Raw genomic sequence first — 15,275 nt, 5'->3', positions numbered from 1 at the left:
GTATTATTTTTCTTCCCTTCATTTAACTGAAGGCAGGCCTTCATGTTAGGATTAAAATACCACCTGAAATGTTGCAAAACAGTCTGCAGCAGATTATACAGCTGGCATTTTCTAACAGGGATGGACACAATGTCACTGTCTGGGCGAGGGAGACATTGCAGTTTTCTTCTCCATAAAAGCAGTGAAAATGTCTTCAAGTGTATCAGTAGGGCAAAAACTAAATGTGAAACTGCCACTTAACTGTATGCGTCATTACTTGCAGAACTCAATTCTATGAGCATCAGTAAGTATATTATCATGAAACTTGTTTTGTAATCACACAGTAACTTTCTAAGAGCAGAAACAGACAACAGAGCTTATTTCTCTTTAGCCAAGGGGCATTCCCTGGACATGTCAACTTCTCATACATCTCTCATGTCTCATGTGTATGTTAACAGGATGAGCACCTCTTTTCAGAAACAGTAAAAACAATCAGTCCATGGCACGTCAAATGTGACTGTTGTTTCAGGCATTAAATAAATACAGACACACAGCAATGGATTAAATGTCAGAACTACCTTCCAATTTAAAGTGTAAACTATAGACAGTGTATGGCTTGTGCTGACAGATATAAAGGGGAATTGTGTACACAGTCACTTCAATTAAAACTGCCAAGCTAAACTTGGTAATACATTTGTAAGAAGACTTGCTTTAGTGTGCACATTTTACCTTGAACCAAGATAGTATGAAGTAAATAGCATTACTGTCTGAAATACATGTATACAGTATTAACTGTATGTTAATCCATCCCCTCGTTTTTATGCAGAACAGAAGTGATATGTATTTATTTATTTAACCCAAGGGAAAAGTGCCATGCTTGTTTTGAAATTTGAATCTGCTAGTGCACTTGAAGATATAAATGACCACTTGAGTTTGCCAAAACAACTACCTTAAAACTTGAATTTTAAGATGCTTCACAGGCACTTAGCTCCATGTTTTTTCTTTTTTTTTTCTTCTTTACAGTGGCATTGAACTTCCAGTCTACGGGCCTGCCCATGGATTTGAATACTGGAAAGTTCCGGGACAATGGAGGTTGTGGATATGTTCTGAAGCCGAGCTTTATGAGGATTAATCAGAAGAGCTTTGATCCAAATTCTTTTCAGCATGATTTCAAGCCTGTTCATCTCCTTGTTAAGGTAATTGCATTTAAACAATGTTGTTTTTTGTCTTTTCATAGGTGCACACTCTTACAGACACATCACTTGCCTGCTGCAGGCAAGCATTTCTCACTCCATTATCCATTATAATCCATTCAAGCAAACACTTTATTGGAGTTTGATTATTATATTGTAATATGTACACTCACCTAAAGGATTATTAGGAACACCTGTTCAATTTCTCATTAATGCAATTATCTAACCAACCAATCACATGGCAGTTGCTTCAATGCATTTAGGGGTGTGGTCCTGGTCAAGACAATCTCCTGAACTCTAAACTGAATGTCTGAATGGGAAAGAAAGGTGATTTAAGCAATTTTGAGCGTGGCATGGTTGTTGGTGCCAGACGGGCCGGTCTGAGTATTTCACAATCTGCTCAGTTACTGGGATTTTCACACACAACCATTTCTAGGGTTTACAAAGAATGGTGTGAAAAGGGAAAAACATCCAGTATGCGGCAGTCCTGTGGGCGAAAATGCCTTGTTGATGCTAGAGGTCAGAGGAGAATGGGCCGACTGATTCAAGCTGATAGAAGAGCAACTTTGACTGAAATAAGCACTCGTTACAACCGAGGTATGCAGCAAAGCATTTGTGAAGCCACAACACGTACAACCTTGAGGCAGATGGGCTACAACAGCAGAAGACCCCACCGGGTACCACTCATCTCCACTATAAATAGGAAAAAGAGGCTACAATTTGCACAAGCTCAACAAAATTGGACAGTTGAAGACTGGAAAAATGTTGCCTGGTCTGATGAGTCTCAATTTCTGTTGAGACATTCAGATGGTAGAGTCAGAATTTGGCGTAAACAGAATGAGAACATGGATCCATCATGCCTTGTTACCACTGTGCAGGCTGGTGGTGGTGATGTAATGGTGTGGGGGATGTTTTCTTGGCACACTTTAGGCCCCTGAGCATTGTTTCTGACCATGTCCATCCCTTTATGACCACCATGTACCCATCCTCTGATGGCTACTTCCAGCAGGATAATGCACCATGTCACAAAGGTCGAATCATTTCAAATTGGTTTCTTGAACATGACAATGAGTTCACTGTACTAAACTGGCCCCCACAGTCACCAGATCTCAACCCAATAGAGCATCTTTGGGATGTGGTGGAACGGGAGCTTCGTGCCCTGGATGTACATCTCACACATCTCCATCAACTGCAAGATGCTATCCTATCAATATGGGCCAACATTTCTAAAGAATGCTTTCAGCACCTTGTTGAATCAATGCCACGTAGAATTAAGGCAGTTCTGAAGGCGAAAGTGGGTCAAACACAGTATTAGTATGGTGTTCCTAATAATCCTTTAGGTGAGTGTATGTATATTAAGGTTAGCAGAGGTTACATAACACAACCTTGTTCAACTTATATATTTTTTTATTTTAATCAAGACACGAAAAGTCCAGCTTTTTACATTCTATTCTGTAATATCAGTGCCTTCAGACTGATTGCTTAGCTCTCAGAGCCACACAGCGGTGTGTGTGTAAGTCAGTGTGTGTGCATGTGTGTGCAACACCAGAAAGAACACCAGGTAGGTAATCTCTTTATTTAAAGCTCTCTTTCAACAAAACAACCTTCTGCTACAGAATCAATATTCTGCTTTAGACATTTTAGAAGCATTAATAGCTTTGATTTAGTTTCTAAGAGCTAACAAGATCAGTCTCTAAAGTTGAATGGCTTTAGAAAAAGCAAATAAACATGGAATGGTTCATTTTTTTTTTTTAATTCTCAAGGTATTCCTGTAATTACCTGTTGTATGAATCAGATGTTCACCTTCACCTTTAAGTTGCATGGTATTAAATGAAATCACAAGGTGTCTGAGGCTTACACGAGGTTTTGCATTTCTCACAGCTGAATGATGTGTTTAAAGATAGACAAAGAGATAACAATAATGACAATACTCATTACAAATTGAAGAAACAAATGGTACTATGGTAAGTAGAAGCTTTATATATATATTAGGTCCATAAATATTTGGACAGCGACATAATTGTCATCATTTTGGCTCTCTACCCTCAAATTAAAGATGAAAGTCTATACTTAAAGCACATCTTGATTGTTTCCTTTCAAATCCATTGAGGTGGCATACAGAGCCAAAATGATAGTTGTGTCACTGTCCAAATATTTATGGACGTAACTATATATAAATATCAATCATCGTCAGTAGTTGTAAATCTAATGCTTCTGGATGAAGGTCTTACCAAGTATGCATTGCTCATTCTCCCAAATGTACATCCCACTTTTCTAATTTGATTTCTTCCATAATATCTCTATCTGCACTGACGTATTGGCCAAGGTAGATGTAACTGACTTCTTCTGTTGACTTACTATAGTTCATTATTAGTCCGGGTTTCTTACTTGCACAGGAGAGTTGCTGAATTTGAAGCTGTGGGTCCCATAGGTCAGTGTGTGTGTGTCTGTATGTGTATGTTCCAATAGCAAGATATCTCATAATCCATCAGAAGTATGTCCAGTAATTGGGTTAAATTGTTTGCATTCATTTACACCTGCTCTTGCTTTGGCTGCTGCTGTATTGGCTAAAGAGTTGGCAAAACCTATAGTGCCACCACTCCCCCTTTCAGAGTAAAACACTGCTACCTAGCGGTCCTGAATAAATGGCAACACTGAGCAATTGCTGTAGATAAATAGTATAGTACAGGTTTTCTTTATTTTTTTAAAGTTCCTTAGAACATTTCATTTTGGCAGATTATTTGTAATTTCTAGATAGCTCTGCCTCTTTAAACTCGTAAAAAGCTTTGTGTGAAATAGTTCAAAACTTAGTAGATCACAACCTCCAATAGCACGCATAAAAAGCTATGGCATTAAAATATGATGTAAACCTCCTTTTGGCTTCTTTTTAAATTCCTTTTTTGGTGTCTGGAAGGCAGCCTTACACACTGAATACTAAATCCAGTGCTTTCACCTCTAAATATGAGCTAGGAGTCTTAACATCTCACTAACAAGGTTGTTTCCATTGCCTTTGATGGGTCAATCAGCATGCTGATCAAAACGCTGGTGCTCCCAAGCAGTTAAAAGGTTCTCTCTCAGTTTATTGTTTTAAGTAAAAAACGAACAAAACATAAAAATTAAAATAAATGTCTGAAGACTTTTCCAGTTGGGCTGTAAAATCAAGATTTTGTTACCTAAAAAACTGAATCTTTTGAACTGATTGGGTGAGTGTTCCTTCCTGGCTCACCTTTGACCCAAGTCCTTGCCTTGTATTGTCCATCACTCAGGGCAACCATCTGTCTACAGAACCCACCACTAACACCAGAGATAATGATATGCTACAAAATGCAGTTAATGAATTGTGGATTGTTATTATTATTATTATGCATTAATCACAGATAATTGCTGGTTGACTACCAGGTACTGTTGCTTTCCTCTCTGGGCTTCCCATCCTTTCAACAGCTGAGTTGTGGATATTTCCAAGTGAATGCAATCCCACCACGTCATGAATCCCAGGAGTCACTAATGCAGTTCAATTCCCCATAAACAGTCATTCTGAAAAGGGCTGATTAACCATTCAAACCTGGGCTCCAGTCCTGAGACTCTCACACTCATAGGCTCATGGTGAACAGATGCAGTTTTATATTGGTTTGCAAGCTAGTAGAATGCATACTTTTAACCCCTTCTGTGATGCCTGTTTCATTCACAATTTCGTTATTTCTTTATTTGTTTTTCAAGCTTTTTCTGTTAGCCTAACAACCATGTGATGCCATACAGGTTTGTCTTTGAGGAGGGTCACTCTGGTGGTTCTGTTGCAGATAAGCGAGGGCTCATCTGTGGTACTCTGCTCACAGCAAGCCAGTGGTAAAAATAAGATATTTATATATTTGTTTCCACTTATTATGGCTTTTACAGACAACAAAAACAACAATAATCTGGTCAATGTCGTGAGGGGTGTACTACAAAGGGAGTTTAACCTACTCAGATTTAACTTTAATCAAGTTAATCAAGGGGTTAATCAAGGAAAGTCAGCATTGACAAACTCTGATTTCCTAAACTGGTGTTAAACGGTAGTACGACGGTGGTTAAGATGTTGGTTAGTTGACTTGGTGTTAACTGGAGTTTGTGCGTGTTCACGTAAAGGTGCGGTCACATTGGCCGCTCGCTAGCGCCATTCCTTTCCAATGAGAGCCGCGACTCCCGGCGACAGGGGGCGGATCCGCTTGGAGACTAAATCTCCCGGCAACAGAGACAGTGCAGAGTGCAACTAAAAGTTCAGCTAAATGTAACACCGTGGCGGCCAACAAAGCCAGGAGACTTGTTGGCAGTGCATTGCCGAAAGAGTAAATTCGTAAGAACAGTGCTCTTGTCATATGTCCTTTATTTTGTATTAAGGATTCTTCTTTAATTTGTAATATGATTGAGATATAAGGACACGTAAAATAGTCTAAATATTTGAAAACAATTAGGATTATATTATAGCCTACACATGGGCTACATCTCTGAAATTGACCCATTACTCACTGTTAATTAATTAAGATCTACTCACTAAAGCACCTAGGATGTAGGGCTACCTGTATGAATTTAATGCTATTGTGTTAAGAATAACTTCATTCTAACCATTTCAGCTGCAACCCCAGTAGAAAGCACACCTGGCAACAAGTCCGGATGAAGTATAAAAATATTCTATCAAGTGGTGTGTATTAATAATACTCATCATTAATACACAGTACATATGTGGTGTGTAGCCTACACTTATAATAGCCTATTCATGTGTTCACAGCAAACAGAAAAAAGTCAGAGAGTGAAAACTGGAGGAGGGCATGATTGATTGTGTGTGTGTGTGTGTGTGTGTATGTATATATATATATATATATATATATATATATATATATATATATATATATATATATATATATATATATATATATACATACACACACACACACACACATGAAATGTAGACACACACACATTATATATATGTGTGTCTACATTTCATGGGTTGAATGCACAAGCAAGACCAAATGTGAAAGCAAACAACGGGAATGACAAGGCAATATAAATAACTTTTTGTTAACAGTGTTCTTGACCTTTATCGGGTATCCCAATGAGATGCATGGATAGCCAGCTGCTGAAGATGGCATTTCAGCACAATATAGCTGTTTACCTGAAACAAGAATGAAAATATTAAGGACTTTAGCTTTGCAAAATTAAAAATTAAACTAGCTAGGATGAAAAACTGGAGAATATAATGAAAGAACATTACAAAGAACTGAATCAGCTACAAGACATTAATGTGTTTACCAGTCTAGACCTTAGTTTGCACTATTGACAGAATGCACAGATTTTACTGTTGCAGAGTGGTTGCTTTTAAACACACCTTTTTGGGTTACATAATGAGTTTCATTGTAATCTAACACATACAGGGAAGTACATACATTTAGCCACTTGATTTGATCTCAGGTCATCTGCACTGAACAGTACAAACAACAACAGAACTCTGGCTCCCATAGCAGAGAGATTTGTACCATCTTTTGAAGCCAGGGGAGTGCATGCTTGTGGTTTGCAGACAGGGGCAGGTTAAAAGGGCAGTTAATAAATAAGTCCTTTGACTGTATTCAGTTGTGTTATTACGGTCAACATTCTTGAATTTTGGCTTTGATTGCTACTGGTGTCATAATAAACCATTTATTCAAGCACACTTACAGAATCTCTGGGTACCTCCTTCCAAGAACACTACAATACTGAATTTAATTTAATTGATAATCGTGATTGGAGACAAGTTGTTTTCACCTTGTGAAATCATTCCTTTCGTCAATGTGCAGGTTATAAGTGGCGATAATATTCCTGTGCCCAAGACCAGAAAGACCATTGACCCCTACGTTCGAGTGGAGATCCATGGAGTTCCATCGGACAGCTGCAGGAAGCAGACGAACACTGTGAAATGCACTGGCGAGTAGCAATTTATACTATTTTGGGTATTTACATTAGAATGCATTAGAGAGAGAGAGAGAGAGAGAGAGAGAGAGAGAGAGAGAGAGAGAACAGAACTATACTGTATAACAGATCTATGGAATTAATCCACAAAGATGACATCGTCGAAAAAGACAGTAAGGGGCCTCAAAGATTAACTGCTATGTGTACCTCGGAATAAGTAATTACAGTTAGCCATAATTGACAGTCTAAGATTATTATATTAACCTTAATTGGATAAGCACAGGGATTATTGGGGACTAAAGTACCATGTCAGTATGATTAATAAGCCAATCAGCTGGTAACACAGTCCCTGATGGTTTAGTTAGGCTTTTAATTGATTGAGAGGTGGCTGAAGACTTGCTTTGAGAAAAAGAAAGAAAGGAAACAAAAACACAACAGTCCACGATCGTCCAGGTCTGGAATTGAACTTGAAATTGATTTGCACTAGACCACAAATCTGCTTGTGCTATCTTTGTCACTTTGTATGAAGAGAAGTAGTAAATGACATGGTAGTAATTATTATTTTATTATTAGATGAAGAGAATAAATATCTTAGCGAATACCCTCTGTCTCACATTGTCTCATGCTGTAAATGAGCTTCTGGAGCTGGAGAAAGTCGCTAAAGCTTGTGGGTCAGAACATTGGCTTTTTTAGAAGCAGAAGTTGTAGATGATATATACCCGTCCTATCCAAGGATAAAATGAGAACCTCAGAGACACACAACATGTGAGTGAACGAGAGGGAGAGAGTCTAGCAATCCAGTAAAGCAGATACTTATATATATATAAAAAAGTTTAAATGAACAGCTGGTATAAAGGTTTAATGCTACTTTTAGACCCCAGCAACATATTTATGGAATGAGTTATAAAGTCACTGTAAACATAATTTATGGTCCTTTGGGTTTCATCTAATTAATGAATGGTGGTGTGTAGAGTCTGAAGTACAAACGGATAGGAAAACAGTGACACAGACTTTACACAGCAGTACAGGCTAAAAGCACAGCAAAAAGATCAGGAATGCAGTATTTTGTATCAGAAAAGTTTCAATTATATTAATTATAGAGCATTATTCTGGAAATATCTCTTGACATAATTCTTACTATTCTTGCTTCAGCAAATGATGATGAGGTACTTGTGAAGGCAATCTACAAATATGTCAGTGCAAATTGTCCATGCAGCAGTGTTCATGGGAAAAACTAAAGAAAACAAACAAACCATCACAAATCAGCCAAGAGTCTGAAGCGTAATCTGTGACTGCTACTTCAGCTTTATTATACTGGGTCTGTAGAGGTACTGGGTACCAGTGTTTTCTTTTTGTTATTGTTGATATGATGACATCAAATCTTTCAATTTGACCTTTTATTGCACACTGCAGCTCTCAAAACCCAAAGATTTAGTATAACCTGCCAAGAAGAAAGTTTTATGATAGAAACATAAAGCTGTATCAGTTCTTAGACATTTTTTGCTCAGGATGATAGTGTCTACTATGCAGACATAAATCCTTGTCATATTAACAAGGGTAGTTTTTTGAGTACCAACAAAAGCTTTTGTCACAGCATGCGACTTAAATCCAGATTAATTTAGCTCTTTCTGTGTTTTCACTGATTTATTTATCTATCTTATCTATATTTGTACAAAGGACTGCCAGGAGATTTTCCATGTAACCTTGGATTAATCTAATGGAGAATTTCATTGCTGTCATAATTTTGCATGAGTCATGTGAGGTACAGTACATGAAGTCCTCAAAACTGAAAGGTATAACGGTGCTCTTCAAAAAAAATTGGATTCTATCATTCTCCAACATTCAAAGAAATGCAGACCTGCTAACCTCCACAAAAAACATGCTTTTAAGCCAAATGTTTTGGGAGGTGATTATCATTCCAAGCTCTTTTTGTTTCTTGCCGAGTTGCAGTCTCTTGCAAGTTCTAAAGAAGAAAAGGAAAACCCAGTCAAGCAACCATGCATAATTTGTTTCATATAATTTTTTCCGCTTAGAGCAAGGTGTCTCCTTAAAATCTGCCCTTCAATAACAGAACAAATAGCCTTGGGGAAGAAACTAAAAATAGCAATGATACTATACACACATATAGGAATGAATATATTAAAACCAAAGCGGTTTTCATATTAAAACTAAGGCTGCACACATAGGGAATGTAAATCCCACAGCTGGGCCGATTCTTTGTGACCTGCCCAGCCTTGACATCCCTCTGATGTAGAGATGCTAATTAAGTTTAATTATGATGTAATGTGTAGGCCCTGCATGACTGTTCATAAGTGGGAGTGACTGTCAGTCTAAACCACATGTCACACTAGCAGATGCAGTTATATTAGTGGGCACCCCTAAGCCTTCAGTCATTCATAAGCCGTGGTTAAATGATGGCAGAGGTTTGTAGGAGGTTTGTAGGCTTAGTGTGGTATCAAGAAGAATGAGCAATCCCAAAGCAGCCAATTCCAATCAATGCTAGTCCCTAGCTAAACCATGCCAAGAACTTGGGGGCTAACCTGAAATCGGGTACAAGGTCTTTAAAAAAAAAAAAACAAGCAAGTAACATCCCTTTGAAAATGAATGCATCTGCACTATTCAGGGAACATCTGAAAAATAGTAAACTAGTTCTGAGAAAAAAAAGTGCTTTGTGGCTTAACAGAAATAGATCGATTTGAAATAAATAAAATGTAGGAAAACACACAAGCATCTTATAGGTTTTGCTTATACACCAGTCATAATTGACACACTGGTAACAGAAACACCCCTGACCCCTGTCCTTCACTCCTATTAATCATTCCATTACACCATTTTGAAGCAGCGATCTTTACTGGGAAATGCAAACTTTCAATCAGTTCACTTCCTTGTTTTGTATAGCTGAATCTGCAGACCAAACACAGACACTGTCTGCTACTAAAGTTCATGGAACAGAGCCTTAGTTATCCATCGGTACAAAGCACTAAATCAGGTGTCCTTCTTAATCTGCTCAGTCATGCTTTGCAATTGTTAGAGTAATTTCAATATGAATGGCTTCCATGTATGTAAATCAATTGATTCATCCTGGAACAATAACTTTAAAATTTTGTACAATCACTGCTTTCTCAGATAAAATGGCAAAGTTTTTTCTAACATGTTTGATTGTATGTAAATTTAAATAATCAAATCATGACTGTAGTCCCAAACTGAATATTAAACAGATGTGTTGTTTATAATTGACTCTTTATACTCTGAGATGTAATACACTGAAGATTTACATGCAGTGTTTTAAACTCATGAAGTGATGATGTGTGTGAATGTTAGTCCTGAAAACTCGGGAGAAACAGGTTTGTGGCCAAAAAAAAAAAAAACAGCCACAGAGAAGGACAAGGTCAATCCAAAGTACTTGAGTAAATTATGTAAAAACAGGAAAAAAACACACCCATTTCCACATGAAAAATCCATATTTCACATGCAAATGCTAAGGAGATCATTGTATACATCCTTAAATGACCACAATTTAAAGTGCAAGATAACTGGTCAATGTATTGTGGGTTTCAAGGTAAAGTAAGTTGCTGATGGACATTTCATGGTTATCAATGGTGTATTTCAGGTGAATGGTAGTGCAGAAAGATGTTTTTTCTTTTTTTTCTCCTCTGTTGTGCACTGTTCAGTACTGTGCATCGTTTATAAAACACTTATATTCACGGCTTGCAAGCTCCATCAGTGACGTGAAAAAATATTCGGCTAAGATCAGTAAAACAAAGTATTAAACAACTAGACACAATAGGCACAAGCCACAGCTGTGCACGGTTTAATATAAAAACTACTTGTAATATATTTCACTGTACTACTGCTCGTTAAGTGTTGCTTTATTACTTCATGAGTGATCGGTGGATTTTCCCTTGCCTGCATTGAATAAAATATCTGAAGCTAATAATCAACCTCAATTCTGAGTTTCATAGTAGAAATCCACTACAAAACAAATGTGTAAATAAACATAACCTATGTATATATTTATTGGCATTAATACATTTCAATATGCAAAATGGACAACATGTTGAAATACATTTTGGAAATAGAAAGACATTGATTTTAAAATATATGAATGTCTATGAAAATATTTCAGTAATCACTGACCTATACTGTATGCATATAAGCATCTGTCAGCTTGTTCCTGAAATATATCTAAATTTACATTCACATGTTTTTATATACATCTGAATCAGCAGTATAGCAAAGGGTGATATAATGAGGTGGTGGTGTATGTTTCTTCAGATGTCTTTTATGCTACTTGACCAAGGGCAAGACCATTTATGGTTAAAAGCCACTTTATACTATTTATAAATCAAAATACAATAGGGTACCAATTCTTAATTTGCGATTAATGGTGAGGTCAAAGTTTTCATTTGGTCTAGCCCCAAGTTAGCCGAAAATAATAACACTTATTCAGGTCCTGCTCTGTCTCCTTTTTTGTTTTGTTTACATTCAGACGCAAACCCTCGCTGGGATGAAAGCCTGAGCTTCACAATTCAAGTACCAGACCTGGCTTTGGTTCGTTTCACGATCAAGGACCACCACATCCGGTCTGATTTCGTCGGTCAGTACACACTGCCTTTCACCAGCTTGAAGAAAGGTACTATAAACATACCGTCATGTCACACAATCTGCATTTTCATGACCCTCTGGGCTTTAGTATTTACCTTACTTGAATTTTAACAGTGAGAGACAGAATAACAACAAAAAAATCCAGAAAAACGCATTTCAAAAAAGTTATACATTGATTTGCATGTTAATGAGGGAAATAAGTATTTGACCCCTTCGACTTAGTACTTGGTGGCAATCACAGAGGTCAGACGTTTCTTGTAGTTGGCCACCAGGTTTGCACACATCTCAGGAGGGATTTTGTCCCACTCCTCTTTGCAGATCCTCTCCAAGTCATTAAGGTTTCGAGGCTGACGTATGGCAACTCGAACCTTCAGCTCCCTCCACAGATTTTCTATGGGATTAAGGTCTGGGGACTGGCTAGGCCACTCCAGGACCTTAATGTGCTTCTTCTTGAGCCACTCCTTTGTTGCCTTGGCTGTGTGATTTGGGTCATTGTCATGCTGGAATACCCATCCACGACCCATTTTCAATGCCCTGGCTGAGGGAAGGAGGTTCTCACCCAATATTTGACGGTACATGGCCCCGTCCATCGTCCCTTTGATGCGGTGCAGCTGTCCTGTCCCCTTAGCAGAAAAACACCCCCAAAGCATAATGTCTCCACCTCCATGTTTGACGGTGGGGATGGTGTTCTTGGGGTCATAGGCAGCATACCTCCTCCTCAAAACACGGCTAGTTGAGTTGATGCCAAAGAGCTCGATTTTGGTCTGACCACAACACTTTCACCCAGTTCTCCTCTGAATCATTCAAAAGTTAATTGGCAAACTTCAGACGGGCCTGTAAATGTGCTTTCTTGAGCAGGATGACCTTGCGGGCGCTGCAGGATTTCAGTCCTTCACGGTGTAGTGTGTTACCAATTGTTTTCCAATCACTGTATATAGCACTTCTGAATATGATGAACAGTCAAATTTGCAACAAGTCATTATCATGAACAACTGTATGTAAGCGTTTACGTTTCATGCTCTAAAGGTCTATTCACAGCGGACATGACGTGATTTGTTGCACGAAGATAATTAAGTTAATGTTGGCTATATGATATTCTGAATTACATGATAGGCAGTGTATAATATCCTATATGGGTATATACAGAAATATATGATATATAAACGTATGCAAATGTTTTTTTTTATTGCAAAACATTTTAATAAACATATCAAAGAAATAAAAAAGCATTTATAAGGTAAACACTTAATAGGACATTCCTACAGTGTATAGAGTTCCCAGGTCATTACATTAATGCATGATGGTTACTAGAACAATTTAATATTGTAGAGTAGTGCAGCGAAGTACAATGTTACCGCTGGTTCTAGAGCACGCAGAAAAGCTACAATATTATTTGTTAATGCAAGTTTAAATTAACATAACAGTGTAATAATAATAATAATAATGTTACCTTTCAGATTTCGGTCTCGAGACTCCTACACCTCTATTGCTTAAGCTACTGTGTTGGTATCTCTACAGTCTGCCACAGAGTGGAAGAAACATGTGAAGTGCTGTAGACATGCCACTTGTTTTACTTTTATTCTTCGTTGTTTACTTTATTGTTGTGAGAAGCACAAAGCTTTTAATTGGCCACTTCCTTAAATGTCGCACAACAAAATCACAGACTTGGAAACACTTTCTATTAAATCACGTCGCTTCAGTGTCATGTTGTCGTGTTGCAAGCAGCGTAAAAAGCTCCATATTTAAACGTGAAGATGTTAATGATTGTGTTTCAACCTACATATTGAATTGATGATCATTAGCACCTGTTTGGTATAATTGTTTAATCATACACCTGACTATATGCCTACAAAATCCCTGACTTTGTGCAAGTGTACCTAGAAGAATTGATGCTGTTCTGAAGGCAAAGGGTGGTCACACCAAATATTGATTTGATGGAGATTTTTCTTCTGTTCACTCACTTTGCATTTTGTTAATTGATAAATCTATTATCATGTCTATTTTTGAAAGCATTCTTACTTTACAGCATTTTTTCACACCTGCCTAAAACTTTTGAACAGTACTGTATATACATTTTTTTACCTGCAAAGTAAAGAAGGGTCCTCTTCATACAATCCACCTTGATCTAGGCACAGCAAGGCATTATTTAATGCTGAACTTCAGTGCACTACAGGAACAGCCTACCAAATATAGTGATGACAGAAACACAAATGCATTTTTATTCTGCTGAGGGTATACAGACACAACCGGTTTTCCTCACTAGGACTTGCCAAGTGTACAGAAATCATGTTTGTCTTTGGAAAATATGATCCTGGAAAATATCACATTTGAAAATAGTTTTTGGTTATGGTCAGGTTTAATTAAGGATGAAGGGGGAAGGTAGGAATTGTTATAAATCTACTTTTGGAATGTTTCCCAGCTGACCAAATAAGTGAGACAATAAATGTGCCGATTCCAGACGATGCAGAAAACATATATTACATTACATGTCATTTAGCAGACACTCTTATCTAGGGCGACTTACATTTGTACAGCTGGGCATTTTACTGGAGCAATCTAAGTGAAGTACCTTGCTCAAGGGTACCCACTACTCCACAGTGCTGCCTATATACATTTTATATTTATATAAATATGTTCCAGTGATTTTTATTTCCACAAATAAGCAAATGCAGAGTCAAATGAAGTCAAATGAATAAAAAAAATTAACATAAGAAATACTGTACTGGGTTTGAAATGTATTGCAATTCCAGAGATGGATCTATGAAATATGCATACAGTGTTGCTCTGCATTTCTCACAGAATGTTAACAACACTGTGTGGTCAGGATAATGTGTTTCTACAACATTTTCATATTTGTCAAAACCAAGATACAATCAAACTACAACCTGGGAATGCTGTGCTTGCATTTCCTCTCAACTCAAAAGCTAAGTTGTTGTGTACACACTTCTCTAAAATTGCTTTATTTGCTTATTTATTTATTAATTTTATTTTGTATTGTGTTTGTGCCCTCAGGATACCGCTGGGTTCCCCTGCTGTCAAAGGAAGGCTTTAGCCTGGACCCTGCATCCCTTTTTATTTACATCTGGTACTGCTAGTATATCTGAACACAAGCTCATTCAGCTCCTGGCCACTGGGATTCACCCAGAACTATTGTGTTTTTCTTTTTTTCTTTTTACAACTGAAGGGAATTAAACATCTCCCTTTATGCCCAGCGGCAATTAAATAAAACAAAATTTAATAAGCCATGCACGTCCACTCCTTTTAAGAAACCATATCTTTCTGTGAGGTTTTTTTATTTTTTTATTACAGCTATTTCTGCCCATCTGTTTTGCTTAAAAGTATTTGTTGTGCTTGATTTGGGAACCTCCCTAGGACCCAGGATGGATGACAGTCTTTATACACATGTAAATCCCAACCATCCATCCTCTAAACCACTCACCCTGGAGAGGGTCATGGGGAAGCCAGAGCCAATCCCAGCAGGCATAGGGCACAAGGCAGGAATACACCCAGGACAGGACCCAGTCCATCACTGGGCAACACACAGGGCAATTTAGACTCACCAATCAACCTAACCCACAT

At 37.7% G+C, this 15,275-nt stretch overlaps 1 protein-coding gene across 1 annotated transcript in view; it reads left to right on the top strand.

Moving 5' to 3' along the window:
• The window catches only part of LOC136750612 (1-phosphatidylinositol 4,5-bisphosphate phosphodiesterase zeta-1-like), a 50,703-nt gene extending 35,643 nt beyond the window's left edge, over nucleotides 1-15,060 (top strand). The window contains exons 8-11 of the mRNA XM_066705738.1: nucleotides 1,003-1,175; nucleotides 6,980-7,106; nucleotides 11,581-11,724; nucleotides 14,709-15,060. Of these exons, the coding sequence (XP_066561835.1) occupies nucleotides 1,003-1,175; nucleotides 6,980-7,106; nucleotides 11,581-11,724; nucleotides 14,709-14,791 (527 nt within the window). The 3' untranslated portion in view covers nucleotides 14,792-15,060. The remainder of the gene's footprint in view (nucleotides 1-1,002; nucleotides 1,176-6,979; nucleotides 7,107-11,580; nucleotides 11,725-14,708) is intronic.
• The last annotated feature ends 215 nt before the right edge of the window (nucleotides 15,061-15,275 follow it).

Source organism: Amia ocellicauda, chromosome 5 (assembly GCF_036373705.1).
Source record: "Amia ocellicauda isolate fAmiCal2 chromosome 5, fAmiCal2.hap1, whole genome shotgun sequence".
NCBI classification, from domain to species: Eukaryota; Metazoa; Chordata; class Actinopteri; order Amiiformes; family Amiidae; genus Amia; species Amia ocellicauda.
Note: the sequence above shows the minus strand (reverse complement) of the source record. Positions and strands in the feature narration are given on the sequence as shown.